This window comes from Hyla sarda, chromosome 7 (assembly GCF_029499605.1).
Source record: "Hyla sarda isolate aHylSar1 chromosome 7, aHylSar1.hap1, whole genome shotgun sequence".
Lineage (NCBI taxonomy): Eukaryota > Metazoa > Chordata > Amphibia > Anura > Hylidae > Hyla > Hyla sarda.
In genome coordinates this window covers 172,234,338-172,248,675 of record NC_079195.1, presented here as the reverse complement: position 1 = coordinate 172,248,675, position 14,338 = coordinate 172,234,338, and the positions used below count along the sequence as shown (strand labels likewise).

The window sequence follows — 14,338 nt, the reverse complement described above, 5'->3', positions numbered from 1 at the left end:
AATGAAATGTATCTTTTTATTACAACATTTTTATTAATATTTAAACAGGGATCAATTTATGTGAGCAGGTGGGGACCAAAAATGTAGCCGACAATAATAAAAATGTAAATTTTTTATAGGTAGTACCACTACTCCCAGCATGGAACACACTGTTCCATGATGGGAGTAGTAGTACCTGTACTAATTGACAGATTGCCCGTTGCGATCCTCCTGTATAATGTATAGACGTGGTCAGCCGCTCTTCTATGGTCCCCTGCACTGACATATATATATATATACCTTTTCATATTTCACGCAGAGAGCTGTGATTGGCCAGATGGTTCCAGCCAATCACAGCTCTAGGAATATGTGTATACAGTGGTCCCTCAACATACGATGGTAATTCGTTCCAAACGAGCCATCGTTTGTCGAATCCATCGTATGTTGAGGGATTCGTGCAATGTAAAGTATAGGAAGCTGTACTCACCTGTCCCCGCCGCTCGAGATGGTGTCCCCGGGCCTCCGCTGGGCTCTCTGCTATCTTCTCCGGTCCTCCGCTGTCTTCTCCGGTCCTCCGCTGTCTTCTCCGGTCATCTGCTGTCTTCTCCGGTCCACTGCTGTCTTCTCCGGTCCTCTGCTTTCTTCCGCAAGGCCTTACTGGGCCTGCGTAGCGACTTCATTACGCCGCTGCGTACGCAATTCCTATTGGATGACGTGCGCAGCAGCGTATTGACGTCATCGGAGAGGGCCGAGAAGACACCGGAAGACCAGCGCTGGACCCGGGGGGCACCCCGGAGCAACGTGGAGGGGTAAGTAATACTTACCGCACCACAAGGGGAACATTAAGCTGCTATCCGGCAGCAGCTTAAGCATTTGGCGCTGCCGGATAGCACTTAATGCGATGGCCCCGGCATAAAAAAGCATTGTATGTCGATGCTGACATCGACATGTGATGGCCTCTGAGAGGCCATCGTATGTCGATTTCATCATATGTCGGGGCCATCGTAGGTCGGGGGGTCACTGTATATACGTCAGTGCAGAGGACCATAGGAGAGCGGCAGCTGCATCCATACATTATACAGGAGGATCACAGCGGGTGTTAGGAGTCATACCCGCTGTGATCTTTCCATAACTGCAGGTACTACTACTCCCAACATGGAGTACACTCTGCTTCATGCTGGGAGCTGTAGTAACTGCATTAATAGACAGATCGCAGCGTGTGTCAGAAGTTACACTCACTGTGATATGTCTATTAATGCAGGTACTACAGCTCCCAGCATAGAGCAGAGTGTGTTCCATGTTGGGAGTAGTAGTGCCTGGAGTTAAGGACACATCACTGTGGATGTCACTACTGACACCCGATGCGATCGTCCTGTCTATAGCAGAGATGCAGAGCCGCTGTATACATCGCTCGCATCCCTCTGCACTATACTCCAGGCCGGCCACTCACTCATTGATGTTTCCCTCAGAACTGTGATTGGCTGCAACCATCTGGCCAATCACAGCTCTGGGTGGAAAATATGAATTATGTTATATTTACATCACTGGCCGGAGTATAGTGCAGAGATGCGAGCGATGTATACAGCGGCATCTGTGCTATATAATGGACGATTGCATCAGGTGTCAGGACTGAGACCCGGGGCGATCTGTCTATTACTACAGGTACTAATAGTCCAAGCATGGGACAGTCTGTTCCATGCAGGAAGTAGTATTACTACCAAAAAAATTTAAAAAAAAATAGAGAAAAAAAAGTGAAACACACACACACTTTATTATAAAGTAAGAAAATTTTTGTTATAAAATATATACATTTCGTTTTATAAAAAATTTTCCATCACTGCTGCATCGTTTTTTTTTTTGGTACCCAACAAATTTTGGGTACCAAAAAAAAAACGCCAAAAGGTGCAAAAAATGCAATTTTGACACAAATGAAAAAACGCCAGAAAAAACGCCAGACGCAGGTCATTGCACTGGCGTTTTTTCAGGCGTTTTTTAATCCCCAAAAACACAGCACAAAAAAAAAAAACAAGTGGAATCCTAGCCTAAGAAGAAATAAAATAAAATCTCTAATCTCAAAATGTCATTTACTAAAGTGTTAAAATTGACATTGAAAAGATCAAATACCAACCCCACGAAGAAAATTTTCTAACGGTAAGCCTATTACATAATATGTATACACATAGGTAGAGATTTATGAAAACCTGTGCAGAGGAAAATTTACCAGATTACTTCTTTCATTTTTAAAGAGGCCTGTAAAAATAAAAGAAAAAGTTGCTATGGGCAACTGGGCAACTTTTCCTTCTTACAGGTTTTAATAAATCTTCCCCACAGGGGGGATTTCACAAGACCGGCATTTCACACGCCAGTCTTAAAATATCCCCTGGCAGTACACAGGCTTGCTGGATTTATGTACTGATGCACACCTCTACCTAAATCCCTGTGCATTTTCGGATGCCTGTGCGCCCTTAATTAAATTTTAACTAATTATTTTGCTTGCCTCCAAGCGTAAACCGTAGTAAATTTGGCATGTGGGGGCCACCCCTTCGTGCCAGATCATGTCCTATGCACCATAAGCTCCGCCCACTTGGCTAGCATAGCAGAAATTGGACAAAATTGCAAAAATTCTTACTTTTTCAATGATATATCCACCCCCATATTATTATATATTAACCCCTTAAGGACCAGGGGTTTTTCCATTTTTTGCGCTTTCGTTTTTCCTCCTTACCTTTCAATTTTTCAGTTTTTCCTCCTTACCAATCATAATCCTTTCAATTTTGCACCTAAAAATCCATATGATGGCTTATTTTTTGCACCACCAATTCTACTTTGTAATGACGTCAGTCATTTTGCCCAAAAATCTACGGTGAAACGGGAAAAAAAAATCATTGTGCGACAAAATTGAAAAAAAAAAACGCCGTTTTGTAACTTTTGGGGGATTCTGTTTCTACGTAGTACATTTTTCGGTAAATATGACACATTCTCTTTATTCTGTAGGTCCATATGATTAAAATGATACCCTACTTATATCTGTTTGATTTTGTCGTACTTCTGAAAAAAATCATAACTACATGCTGGAAAATTTATACGTTTAAAATTGTCATCTTCTGACCCCTATAACTTTTTTATTTTACCGCGTATGGGTCGGTATGAGGGCTCATTTTTTGCGCCGTGATCTGAAGTTTTTATTCATTTTTGCATGATATAAAAAGTGACCAAAAATACACTATTTTGGACTTTGGAATTTTTTTGCGCATACGCCATTCACCGTGCGGTTTAATTTAACGATATATTTTTATAATTCGGACATTTCCGCACGCGGCGATACCACATATGTTTATTTTTTTTTATGGGAAAAGGGGGGTGATTCAAACTTTTAATAGGGGAGGTGTTAAATGATTTTTATTCACTTTTTTTTTGCAGTGTTATAGCTCCCATAGGGACCTATAACACTGCACACACTGATCTTTTACATTGATCACTGGTTTCTCATAGGAAACCAGTGATCAATGATTCTGCCGCTTGACTGCTCATGCCTGGATCTCAGGCACTGAGCAGTCATTCGGCGATCGGACACCAGGAGGCAAGGTAGGAGACCCTCCTCTTGTCTAACAGCTGTTCGGGTCGCCACGGCGATCCCGAACAGCTCCCTGAGCTAACCGGCATGGTTTCTCTTTCACTTTAGACGAAGTGAAAGGGTTAACTAAAGGGTTAATAGTGCGCGGCATTAGCCACGGGTCCCGGCCGTTGTGAGAGGCTGAGCCTGACCCGCTATGAAAGTCAAAGGACTCAGGACGTACCGGTGCGTCCTTGGTCCTTAAGGGGTTAAATCATTATACAGGGTGGGCCATTTATATGGATCCACCTTAATAAAATGGGAATGGTTGTGTTGGTGATATTAACTTCCTGTTTGTGGCACATTAGTATATGTGAGGGGGGGGGAAACTTTTCAAGATGGGTGGTGACCATGGTGGCCATTTTGAAGTCGGCCATTTTTAATCCAACTTTAGTTTTTTCAATAGGAAAAGGGTCATGTGACACATAAAACTTATTGGGAATTTCACAAGAAAAACGATGGTTTTAAAAATTTTGGTTTTAACCCCTTAAGGACACATGACGTACTGGAACGTCATGTGTCCACTCCCGATCTATAACGCGGGGCCACGGCCGGGACCCGTGGCTAATAGCGCGCGGCATTGATCGCTGTGCCGCGCGCTATTAACCCTTTAGACGCGGCGTTCAAAGTTGAACGCCGCGTCTAAAGTGAAACCGAAAGCATGCCGGCTAGCTCAGTGGGCTGTTCGGGATAGCCGCGGTGAAATCGCGGCATCCCGAACAGCTGACAGGACAGCGGGAGGGCCCCTACCTGCCTCCTCGCTGTCCGATCGCCGAATGACAGCTCAGTGCCTTAGATCCAGGCATGAGCAGTCAAGCGGCAGAATCATCGATCACTGGTTTCTTATGAGAAACCAGTGATCAATGTAAAAGATCAGTGTGTGCAGTGTTATAGGTCCCTATGGGACCTATAACACTGCCAAAAAAAAGTGCAAAAAAAAAGTGAATAAACATCATTTAACCCCTTCCCTATTAAAAGTTTGAATCACCCCCCTTTTCCCATAAAAGAAAAAACACAGTGTAAATAAAAATAAAAATAAACATAAATGGTATCGCCGCGTGCGGAAATGTCCGAATTATAAAAATATATCGTTAATTAAACCGCACGGTCAATGGCGTGCGCGCAAAAAAATTCCAAAGTCCAAAATAGTGCATTTTTGGTCACTTTTTATATCATGAAAAAATGAATAAAAAGCGATCAATAAGTCCTATCAATGCAAAAATGGTACCGTTAAAAACTTCAGATCACGGCGCAAAAAATGAGCCCTCATACCGCCCCATACACGGAAAAATAAAAAAGTTATAGGGGTCAGAAGATGACAATTTTAAACTTATAAATTTTTCTGCATGAAGTTATGATTTTTTCCAGAAGTGCGACAAATTCAAACCTGTATAAGTAGGGTATCATTTTAATCATATGGACCTACAGAATAAAGGTAAGGTGTCATTTTTACCGAAAAATGTACTACGTAGAAACGGAAGCCCCCAAAAGTTACAAAATGGCGTTTTTTTCAATTTTGTCTCACAATGATTTTTTTTCCCGTTTCACCGTAGATTTTTGGGCACAATGACTGACGTCGTTATAAAGTAGAATTGGTGGTGCAAAAAATAAGCCATCATATGGATTTTTAGGTGCAAAATTGAAAGAGTTATGATTTTTTAAAGGCAAGGAGCAAAAAAACGAAAATGCAAAAACGGAAAAAACCCCGGTCCTTAAGGGGTTAACATAACTTTATTCTTTCATGAGTTATTTACAAGTTTCTGAGCACTTATAAAATGTGTTCAATGATCTGCCCATTGTGTTGGATTGTCAATGCAACCCTGTTCTCCCACTCTTCACACACTGATAGCAACACCGCAGGAGAATTGCTAGCACAGGCTTCCAGTATCCGTAGTTTCAGGTGCTGCAGAATGGGCAAAACAAAAATTGGAACAGGACCCTCAGTTTACGCAGAAGATTTTGTTCAGTGATGAGGCAAACTTTTATGTGAATGAAGTTAACAAACAAAACACCGCTATTGGTCTGACACTAACCCACATTGGATAGATCCCACCAAGACTGTTGGAACACAAAAATTGATGGTATGGTGTGGTATATGGGGTACAAAGATAGTGGGGCAATTCTTCATCAATGGAAACCTCAAGGCCACTGGATATGCGAAATTGCTAAATGATGATGTGGTTTCCTCTTTATGCACTGAAGCTGGCACGTTCCCTGAGCTTTTCCAGCAAGATGGGCACCACCACATTATAGATGTCAGGTCTGAGCATTCCTAGATGAACAGTTTCCTGGAAAGTGGATTGGTCATCGTGGGCCAGTTGAATGGCCCCCAAGGTCTCCCGATCTGATCCCCTTCGACTTTTATCTTTGGGGTCATCTGAAGGCAATTTTCTATGCTGGGAAGAGATGTGCAGCACCTGAAACTACGGATACTGGAAGCCTGTGCTAGCATTTCTCCTGTGGTGTTGCTATCAGTGTGTGAAGAGTGGGGGAAGAGGGTTACATTGACAATCCAACACAATGGGCAGCACATTGAACACATTTTATAAGTGGTCAGAAACTTGTAAATAACTCATGAAAGAATAAAGTTATGTTAAAACCAAGCACATCATTGTTTTCTTGTGAAATTCCCAATAAGTTTGATGTGTCACATGACCCTCTTCCTACTGAAAAAACAAAGGTTGGATTCAAAATGGCCGACTTTAAAATGGCCGCCATGGTCACCACCCATCTTGAAAAGTCCCCCCCCCTCACATATACTAATGTGCCTCAAACAGGAAGTTAATATCACCAACCATTCCCATTTTATTAAGATGTATCCATATAAACGGCCCACCCTGTAGTTATGAAGTAGAGCTATACAATCTAAGTTAGGGAGGCTGTATACTCTGCCTGGCATGCAGCTGAAATTGACATATGGGAGGAAAGTCTCTTTTTCCAAAACAGCTTTCCTGACAAAAGTAATGCTGATTTGCTGACTGATGGATGTCCTGTTCAAATGGAAAGAAAAAAAACATGTATAGCTGCAACTGCCCCATACTTTTTTTTTCCACAAAAGAAAAAAGCTTCTGTTTCTAAGTTTTTGTAGGACCTCCCTCTTTACCTCTTTTTACCTCTTGTTTTTTAGTGCCTCTGTCACTATTTGATGCTCACAGATATACCGGAAGTCAATATAGTTAATAGGATGTTCACACTTGAGAGATAACGATTTTTACTGTAGCTAGCCTTACCTTTGGAAACATGAGGCGTTAAAGCAAACCTAAAGTGTCCAATCCTATTCCAACCAATTCGTCTGACACCGCATCACAACATTACAACTCATTGTCTAATAATTACTTATTTGGCTGGATTGACATGGACAGTAGTGTTCCCTGTATTAAGAATCCAACAATGTTATTATCAGAAATTAAACAGTGGATTTATAGTGAATTTTGGCCATAAGAATTCACTGGTTTAAATTTGACACACAGTTTTTGCCACACGATTGCTAATTATCAAGATTTAGATTGATCACTTAACATCCATATACTGAGGGGTCAATAGTTCTCTCTCAGGAGTTAAACAATGCACACTTTGTAAACATAATAATAATAATAATCTGGAAACGTGGTGCACAGAGATTCATTTGAAAATACGTCTTTCATCTACAGCACTGGAACTTCCTCCTCCATTCACGGAAGTAAAAACCTCAGGCATATGATTAATTATCAGTACTTGCACTCAATTTGTTTGTTTTAATAAAGCCAGCCATTTAGGCAAATAAACACTGATATATAATGCCTAATGAAATGGCCAACCAGTAACTTGTAAAAAATAGGATTAATGGGACAAGGCATATGCGGTATAAAGTATCGGGTAGACTAAAGCATTAGGCAATTACCATTCGAGTACAGAAGTCTGTGATATTACAGGGTAATATTTTCTTAACGTTAGACTTCATTAACCTTAAGATAATCTTAGATAAATTTTGCTGATTTTAAGAAGGCACAGAAAACACCCTGAAATAAATTATGTTTATTAAACTACTCAATGTGTTTATAAAAACAAGGCATAATATAATGCATCTAAGAATCTCATCCTTATCTAAAACATCAAAGAGCTCATAAATAAAATATCACATAACAAAGTGCGTGTTAAAATTCATTATGGTAATAGACCATGTATATGATCAGTTTCATTATCACCCTCCTATCCCTGAACAAATAGCTTCCCCGTCCTGGCAGCGCAAAGTCATTTACAAGACAAAATACACAGCTACCACATTTTATTCTCTCTCATTTTCTCTTATCTGTCTAATCCTCAACTTTCCAAATTAATTCTTCCTTTAAATCTCCTTTCTGCACACAGAGTAACTCTGAGCTCATTAGCAGCTCTGAAAGATACAGGGCCAGTGGCAGTAATTCACGGAAAACCAGGAGCGATGGCCTGCCTGCGGCCTTTGTTTTTCTCTACCCCACACTACCGATACATAAAGGGTTATTTTACAATGTGCAATTAAACAAACTATAAAAAAATAAGTAATGGTTTAAATAAAAAAGGGAGATATTTATTCAAATGAAATATACAAAATGAGGAAATGAAGACATAAACTTAAAAGAGAAACGTGAAAGGATAAGAATGCTAAACGTGGTTCTAACAAGAATGAAATCACCATTTAAAGGCAGAAGTCACTCACACAAAAAAAAACTTAAAAAAAAAACAAAACATTTTTTATTTATTAGCAAAGTTTAGGCCAACATGGACCCCCACATGTTGCCACTAAACCTATAGCTAGATCAAAACTTGGGGAGGGGGATCTGGAACAGATACATGCATGTACAATACACCCATCTTAATAAGGTCCATATTCACAAAGTTGAATCATGTTTTTTTTGTTTATATAAAAAAAAAACAACATAAGGTAGATCAGAATAGATCCTTTTCCATCTTTAGAGATCAGAGTGACACAATGTTGAATGAGATTATATACTTTTCAAGCTTTATCATACAGGCTGATTTTCAGCCAAACTGGCCGAATGATCAACTAACAAACTAGCAAACTCTGATCGCATGGTTTTGACATATTTAAAAATTGTTCTTCGTTGACCACACAGCTCCCAGTGAAATAAGCATGTGTGGCTAACAAAAGACAAATGTAAAGGAGGGCACAAATGATCCTGAGATCATTCATGTGGCCTTGCATGCCCAATAGTAAACTAGCGGGTGGGGGTCAGCCTCTGTAATACAGCCCTTTTTTTTTTTTTTTTTTTTTTTTTTTTTTAGCAACTGTTGATTTTTGTTTCTTGTTTTATAAGCTAGATCCACATCCTGACTGACGAGCTGGAGAACGCATTAGGGTCCCACAAGCTGGGCCCACGCAATCAGACCCTTATGGATAAAAGATATGTTTTAGAGGATGGAATACCCCTTTAATTTAGCTGCTAAAAAATAAGTAAATAAAAAAAAAAATATATATATATATATAAAAGTTATATTATCAATCCTATCCTACACATATTATCATATTATGTCTGTACTAAGGCTGATCTACTTCAGCATGCCATTTCATACAAAGAATAAAATGTATTTTAAGCATTAATACAAGTATCTTATGTCAGAATGAATGTGAGCCATCTATTAATGAATGATGATATGCATTCAATACGCAATGATATAATGCCTGCAATTCATTGCGTGAATGATCATGTAATACAAAGTGCAAACAACCGCTCATCAACAGAGAAAAGAAAGGAGGGTTAACTGAGCTTGTTCGGGGGCTGCTAGTGTAGCCCAGCTTAACACATCAAGAATGCTCCATAAGGCAGCAGAAATAAATCACAGCGGCATAAAGCAACATCTGACTAGTTAATCAAACAAATAGGGACATGGAACAAATACAGAAGCTATAAATATTGACAAGTAGCTAGTTCAGTCACAAAAGCACTCAATACTTCACTCTTCAAGTGCAGGTTTTTATATCAGTCCCTTAGAAACTCTCTGAATTCTCCAATAAATTGTTGCCGCTGATTCACCTGCCTTCCACCCTTCAGCCATTTCCTTCAGAAGCTGTCAGAGCCAGCGAGGGTAATATATGTCCCTAGCAAAGCGAACAGCTGTAAGCATTCTCTGTGCTGCTCCCTGTACCCTGTCCTGCATAAAATAATACATCAAGATTAATTGATTTGCCATCACTCTTGCAGAACAGAAAATTAATTTTCGTGTAGCTGTGTTTTCAATCTTTCTGTCGCCCCCACCTTTCCTTTTTCCCTACAGCAGCATATGAGTGTGGGACTTGGCAGGACATTTTAGATTTTTAATTTTTCATGGAAAAAGTGACTTGACTGTGTTTTTTTTTTTGTGGGAATGATAGTGGTGCCCCCTTCTGTTGGGCTTGCTTCATTGAGATAAACAAATAAAAAGGAATATATAATTCACATGAAAGCATATTATGTAAAAAAAGATATATATATATATATATATATATATATTATATATAATAATATATATACATATAATCAGAAAAATGTCATAGCTAGTTTCTATTATTTAAAAATCTTTTTACCTACACTGAGTATATTAGTGCATTTGTGCAATTGAAAACCTCAGATTACAAGATAGCACTTTTATGGGGGCTACTTCATGTCCACACTCAAGGTCACACTGAAAAATAGCTGTTACCAATGTCTTTTTATACCAGGCTAAATTATTGATTCTTTCACTCTTTATCATATGGACTTTAAAGGTGTCAGATAGCAAAAAAAAGTATATAAACATCTGAAAATCTTCAGGAGAAAACTTCAAAGTTAAATCTTCAACCAAATGTACTACTATAAGGAACACCTAGTGCACTATAAACACTTATTCCCTGTGGGGGTGATTCACTAAGCCTTGCATTGCATACACCAGTCAGCCAAGACTTAAAGGGGTACTCCGGTGAAAACCTTTTTTCTTTTAAATCAACTGGTGGCAGAAAGTTAAACATATTTGTAAATTACTTCTATTAAAAAATCTTAATCCTTCCTGTACTTATTAGCTCCTGAATGCTACAGAGAAAATTCCTTTCTTTTTTGAACATTGATGACATAACGAGCACTGTGCTCTCTACTGACATCTCTGTCCATTTTAGCAACCATGCATAGCAGATGCATAGCAGATGTATGCTAAGGGCAGCATGGTGGCTCTGTGGTTAGCACTGCTGCCTTGCAGTGCTGGGGACTTGGGTTCAAATCCCACTAAGGCCAACAATAAATAAAGTATTATTATTATTATAATAACGTCAGCAGAGAGAACTGTGCTCGTGATGTCATCAGAGAACATTCCAAAAAGAAAAGAATTTCCTCTGTAGTATTCAGCAGCTAATAAGTACAGGAAGGATTAAGATTTTTTAATAGAAGTAATTTACAAATATGTATAACTTTCTGCCACCAGTTGATTTAAAAGAAAAAAGGTTTTCACCAGAGTACCCCTTTAAGTGTGTTGGTGTTAAACATTCTAGGAGGGAAAAACATAGCTGCTTTCTACTAAAAACCTCATGATTTGTGTGGTATTACAAGTTGGCTTTATGCACGTCAATGGAACTGAGCTGCAACATCACACACACACATTGAGAGGAGTGGCGCTGTTTCTGGAATTAAGCAGCTATGTTTTTCTAAAGCTATATAACCACATTTTGGACCAAATTTGCCAGATCATTGTTGGCTATGCACACAGTGCTAAACCATGCCCACTTTGTTTGCTACCAAGTTGCAAAATTAGCAAAAATTTGGCATTTTTATGCCTCTAGACTGGAATTGCTTATGCAGAATAATTGCAGGTGTAATATGGATATGACCGATCCAAACAACAGGCCTGCAGTAGTTATTGCCTAACAAAAGTGGTTCTAAGATGGAAAAGCAGTGAACCAGCAAAATTGTGAGTTGGCATGTGAGCATAAAAACTTGACCATGGAGCAATAAGATAAATCAGGTTTTGTTTACACCAAGTGGACAGCAAGATGCATATGTGTTGCTTATTTGGATGTTGAGATGTCACCAGAATATAATATGGGAAGACAAACTGGCAGAGGCATTGTGATGCTCTGAGCAATGTTCTCATGGGAGACCTTGGTTACATTGGTATAGATACAAGTACATACCTTCATGGCAACAGTATTGTCCAATGACATTGGCTGAAATGTTGACTTAGCTTCAGAATTCCCCAAATCTCAGTCTAATCAGGTGTCTCTGTTGTTGCCCAGCTCATGGCTGACTAGCTGCGTCCCTAGAAGATCGTCCGTGCTTACCCTGTCTCCGCACCGATGAAATAAAAAAATTGTGACACTGCATCCGGGTGAGTGACGTCCTTTATTTCTACTCACACTGTATGATACGAAGTATTATATCTCTGGGATTTGGAACCCGAAGGATAGCAGTGCATGTTAGCACAAGAGGAGCTGCACAATTTCCACTATACCTGCCACCTACCTGCTGTGTGAGTATATAATCTGCCATTGCAAGGGTGATTGAGGAGGAGGAGTGACGACTGTTTCTCAATTTTGCTCTTATACTGAAGATACTGAAACATGGTCTTTTTTTTCTTATCTGTTTCTACCTTCTGATTTTTATTTTCATTTTTTTTGTACGTTATCATGGCCACAGCACTCTGTTTTAACAGCATTAAGACATAAGCTTGACAGCCACCCCCATGGGCATAGGCAACAATAAACAAGATTTGTCCCAATGACATGAACGGGAAAGGTTTCTGGGCATGAACTGTGATCTTTGCAGAGGTTATTTCACAGGGGAAGGGTAAGCTATTGTCTTTTCTATTTACTGGATAGTAGATAGAAAAGACAGCAGTCTTCTCCTTATCATCACAGACAGAACAGTCTCATAGTTTTAGGCTCCGTGGTGAGAAGGAAAACTGCACAATTTAAAGGGGTATTCCAGGAATTTTTTTTATTTGACTATGCTACAGGAGTTGTAAAGTTAGTGTAGTTCATAATATAGTGTCTGTTCCTGTGTGTGATGGCTTTCTCACAATTCTTCTGTGATTTTCACCCCAATATTTATTTTTAACAGCATACAAAATTATTGTTGTCTCTGATTTTTCCCAGGTTGCAATGCGGCCGAGACTTGACTCACTAGTCAGCTGATGACAGGGAGCCTGTCTGTTTCAATGGGTGGAGGGATCTCTTGGTGGGAAATAGGTTAATCTGCAACTAATGCAACAGCTGTAGGCACCCTGATTGAAATCCACAGGTCTTTTGAATGGATGTAGCTCATTTATGTTTCAATGGGTGGGGTGGCTGATGTGTGGGAGGGAGGAAAATGGAATTATGGGATTTGTAGTCAAAAAAAGAAAACTCACACAGGAAATACCAGTTCACAAAAAGATAGCCACAGTGTTATGGTAATCTCATAACATAGCCATTTAGCCCCAAGACAAGTGCAGATCCTTCCTAAGCATGTCCATTACGGTCTGCCAGGTACGTACTGAAATCGCCTTATGGTGTTTAACCCCTTTAAAAATTAAATTTAAATACAGATAATAAAATGGAGAATTAGAAAAACAAGTTCCAATAACATATAAATATCTCTGTAAATGGTTACATAGCATTACATTAACTATGTTGAGATAAAGATGAGATGGCCCTAAAACTTGCTATATTCTAATGGAGTTTAATAAAAAAAAAAAAAAAAAGAAAAAAGAAAGAACATATCCATTTTTACTGAGAATTATTCTATCCAGCACTTTGGCAGACACAGCAGAAAACTTTGAGGTGAAATGAAAGCTGCAGCGCACACAGAGTCTCATCCTAAAAGGGCTCCTGCTACTTTGTATACATGCATCTTGGGTGCTTGTGCCTTCACGTGGGTATTACAGAGATCTTCTAATTATTGCTAGAGTCCTAATTAGCATTTAGTCTTACATTACAACGACGGCAGGAATATTGTGCTGCTTCTGTAATAAACCATATTCACAGTGTGCAGCCAACTGCTAAAGCATGCGATGAGAATTAATAGCACTGCACGACAATGCTAAATCCTGTGGCTCCTGCTGTGTGTGTTTAATAATTTTTCACTCCTTCCAGATTGTTCCCATCAAACACAAATCCCCAGACCCTAATCAACCTCCCTTCCCCATCAATATTGCACACAGAACAGAGTGCTGAAAATTATCTGCAATTTCAAAAACTGCTTTGTTGCATTATTAGGCCAGTGACCTAAGAGGTAATGGGTAAATAGTTTCTGAAATATGTGTATGGCCAATGCAAATTAGAGCTCAGAGTTGTACCTGCTGTTCTCTGCAGAGCTTGAAAATGCACTTGATTACACTTCCATACTAACAACATCCTGTGTAGCAATTACCTTCTGAACCAACAGGGAAGCTGGGTAAGGGAATCTATATTTACAATATATGCCCAGCAAAGCAATAAGGGCAGCATTCAGTTAGGAAAGAGCAACACAATTTAACTATTAAAAAGCCACCCTAAAGTCAGAAAACTGCACAAGAGCTAGTCTTTTTTGATGGTCATGGTCAGGGCAGGCGTTAGGGCATGGCAAACTGGGCAATTGCCCAGGGCCCCCGTCCTCCTGAGGGCCCCCTGCGGCTGCTATAGTGTTTGTAGCTGGGGGGAAGCAGTGTAGCCCTGCATCCAGTAGCATCCAGGATTGAGTCTCGTTGCAGTTAATTTACATAGTGCTGGCAGTGAGAGGCTCCTTTAACACCCCACCCCCTCCTTTCCCCATCTCCTCCTCCTGCTGCTGCTGTCGCACAGTTTAGCTG

At 39.7% G+C, this 14,338-nt stretch overlaps 1 protein-coding gene across 4 annotated transcripts in view; it reads right to left on the bottom strand.

Annotated features, from left to right (window-relative positions):
- LOC130282731 (leucine-rich melanocyte differentiation-associated protein-like) overlaps nucleotides 1-14,338 on the bottom strand; it is a 545,347-nt gene that overhangs the window by 17,816 nt on the left and 513,193 nt on the right. For 2 of the 4 annotated variants that reach the window (XM_056531305.1, XM_056531307.1), the window contains one exon: nucleotides 9,085-9,721. The exons of the other annotated variants lie outside the window; for them this stretch is intronic. In XM_056531305.1, coding sequence (XP_056387280.1) covers nucleotides 9,669-9,721 — 53 coding nt within the window. In that variant the 3' untranslated portion in view covers nucleotides 9,085-9,668. Of the gene's footprint in view, nucleotides 1-9,084; nucleotides 9,722-14,338 lie in introns of those variants that run through there. 4 annotated transcript variants of the gene reach the window in all.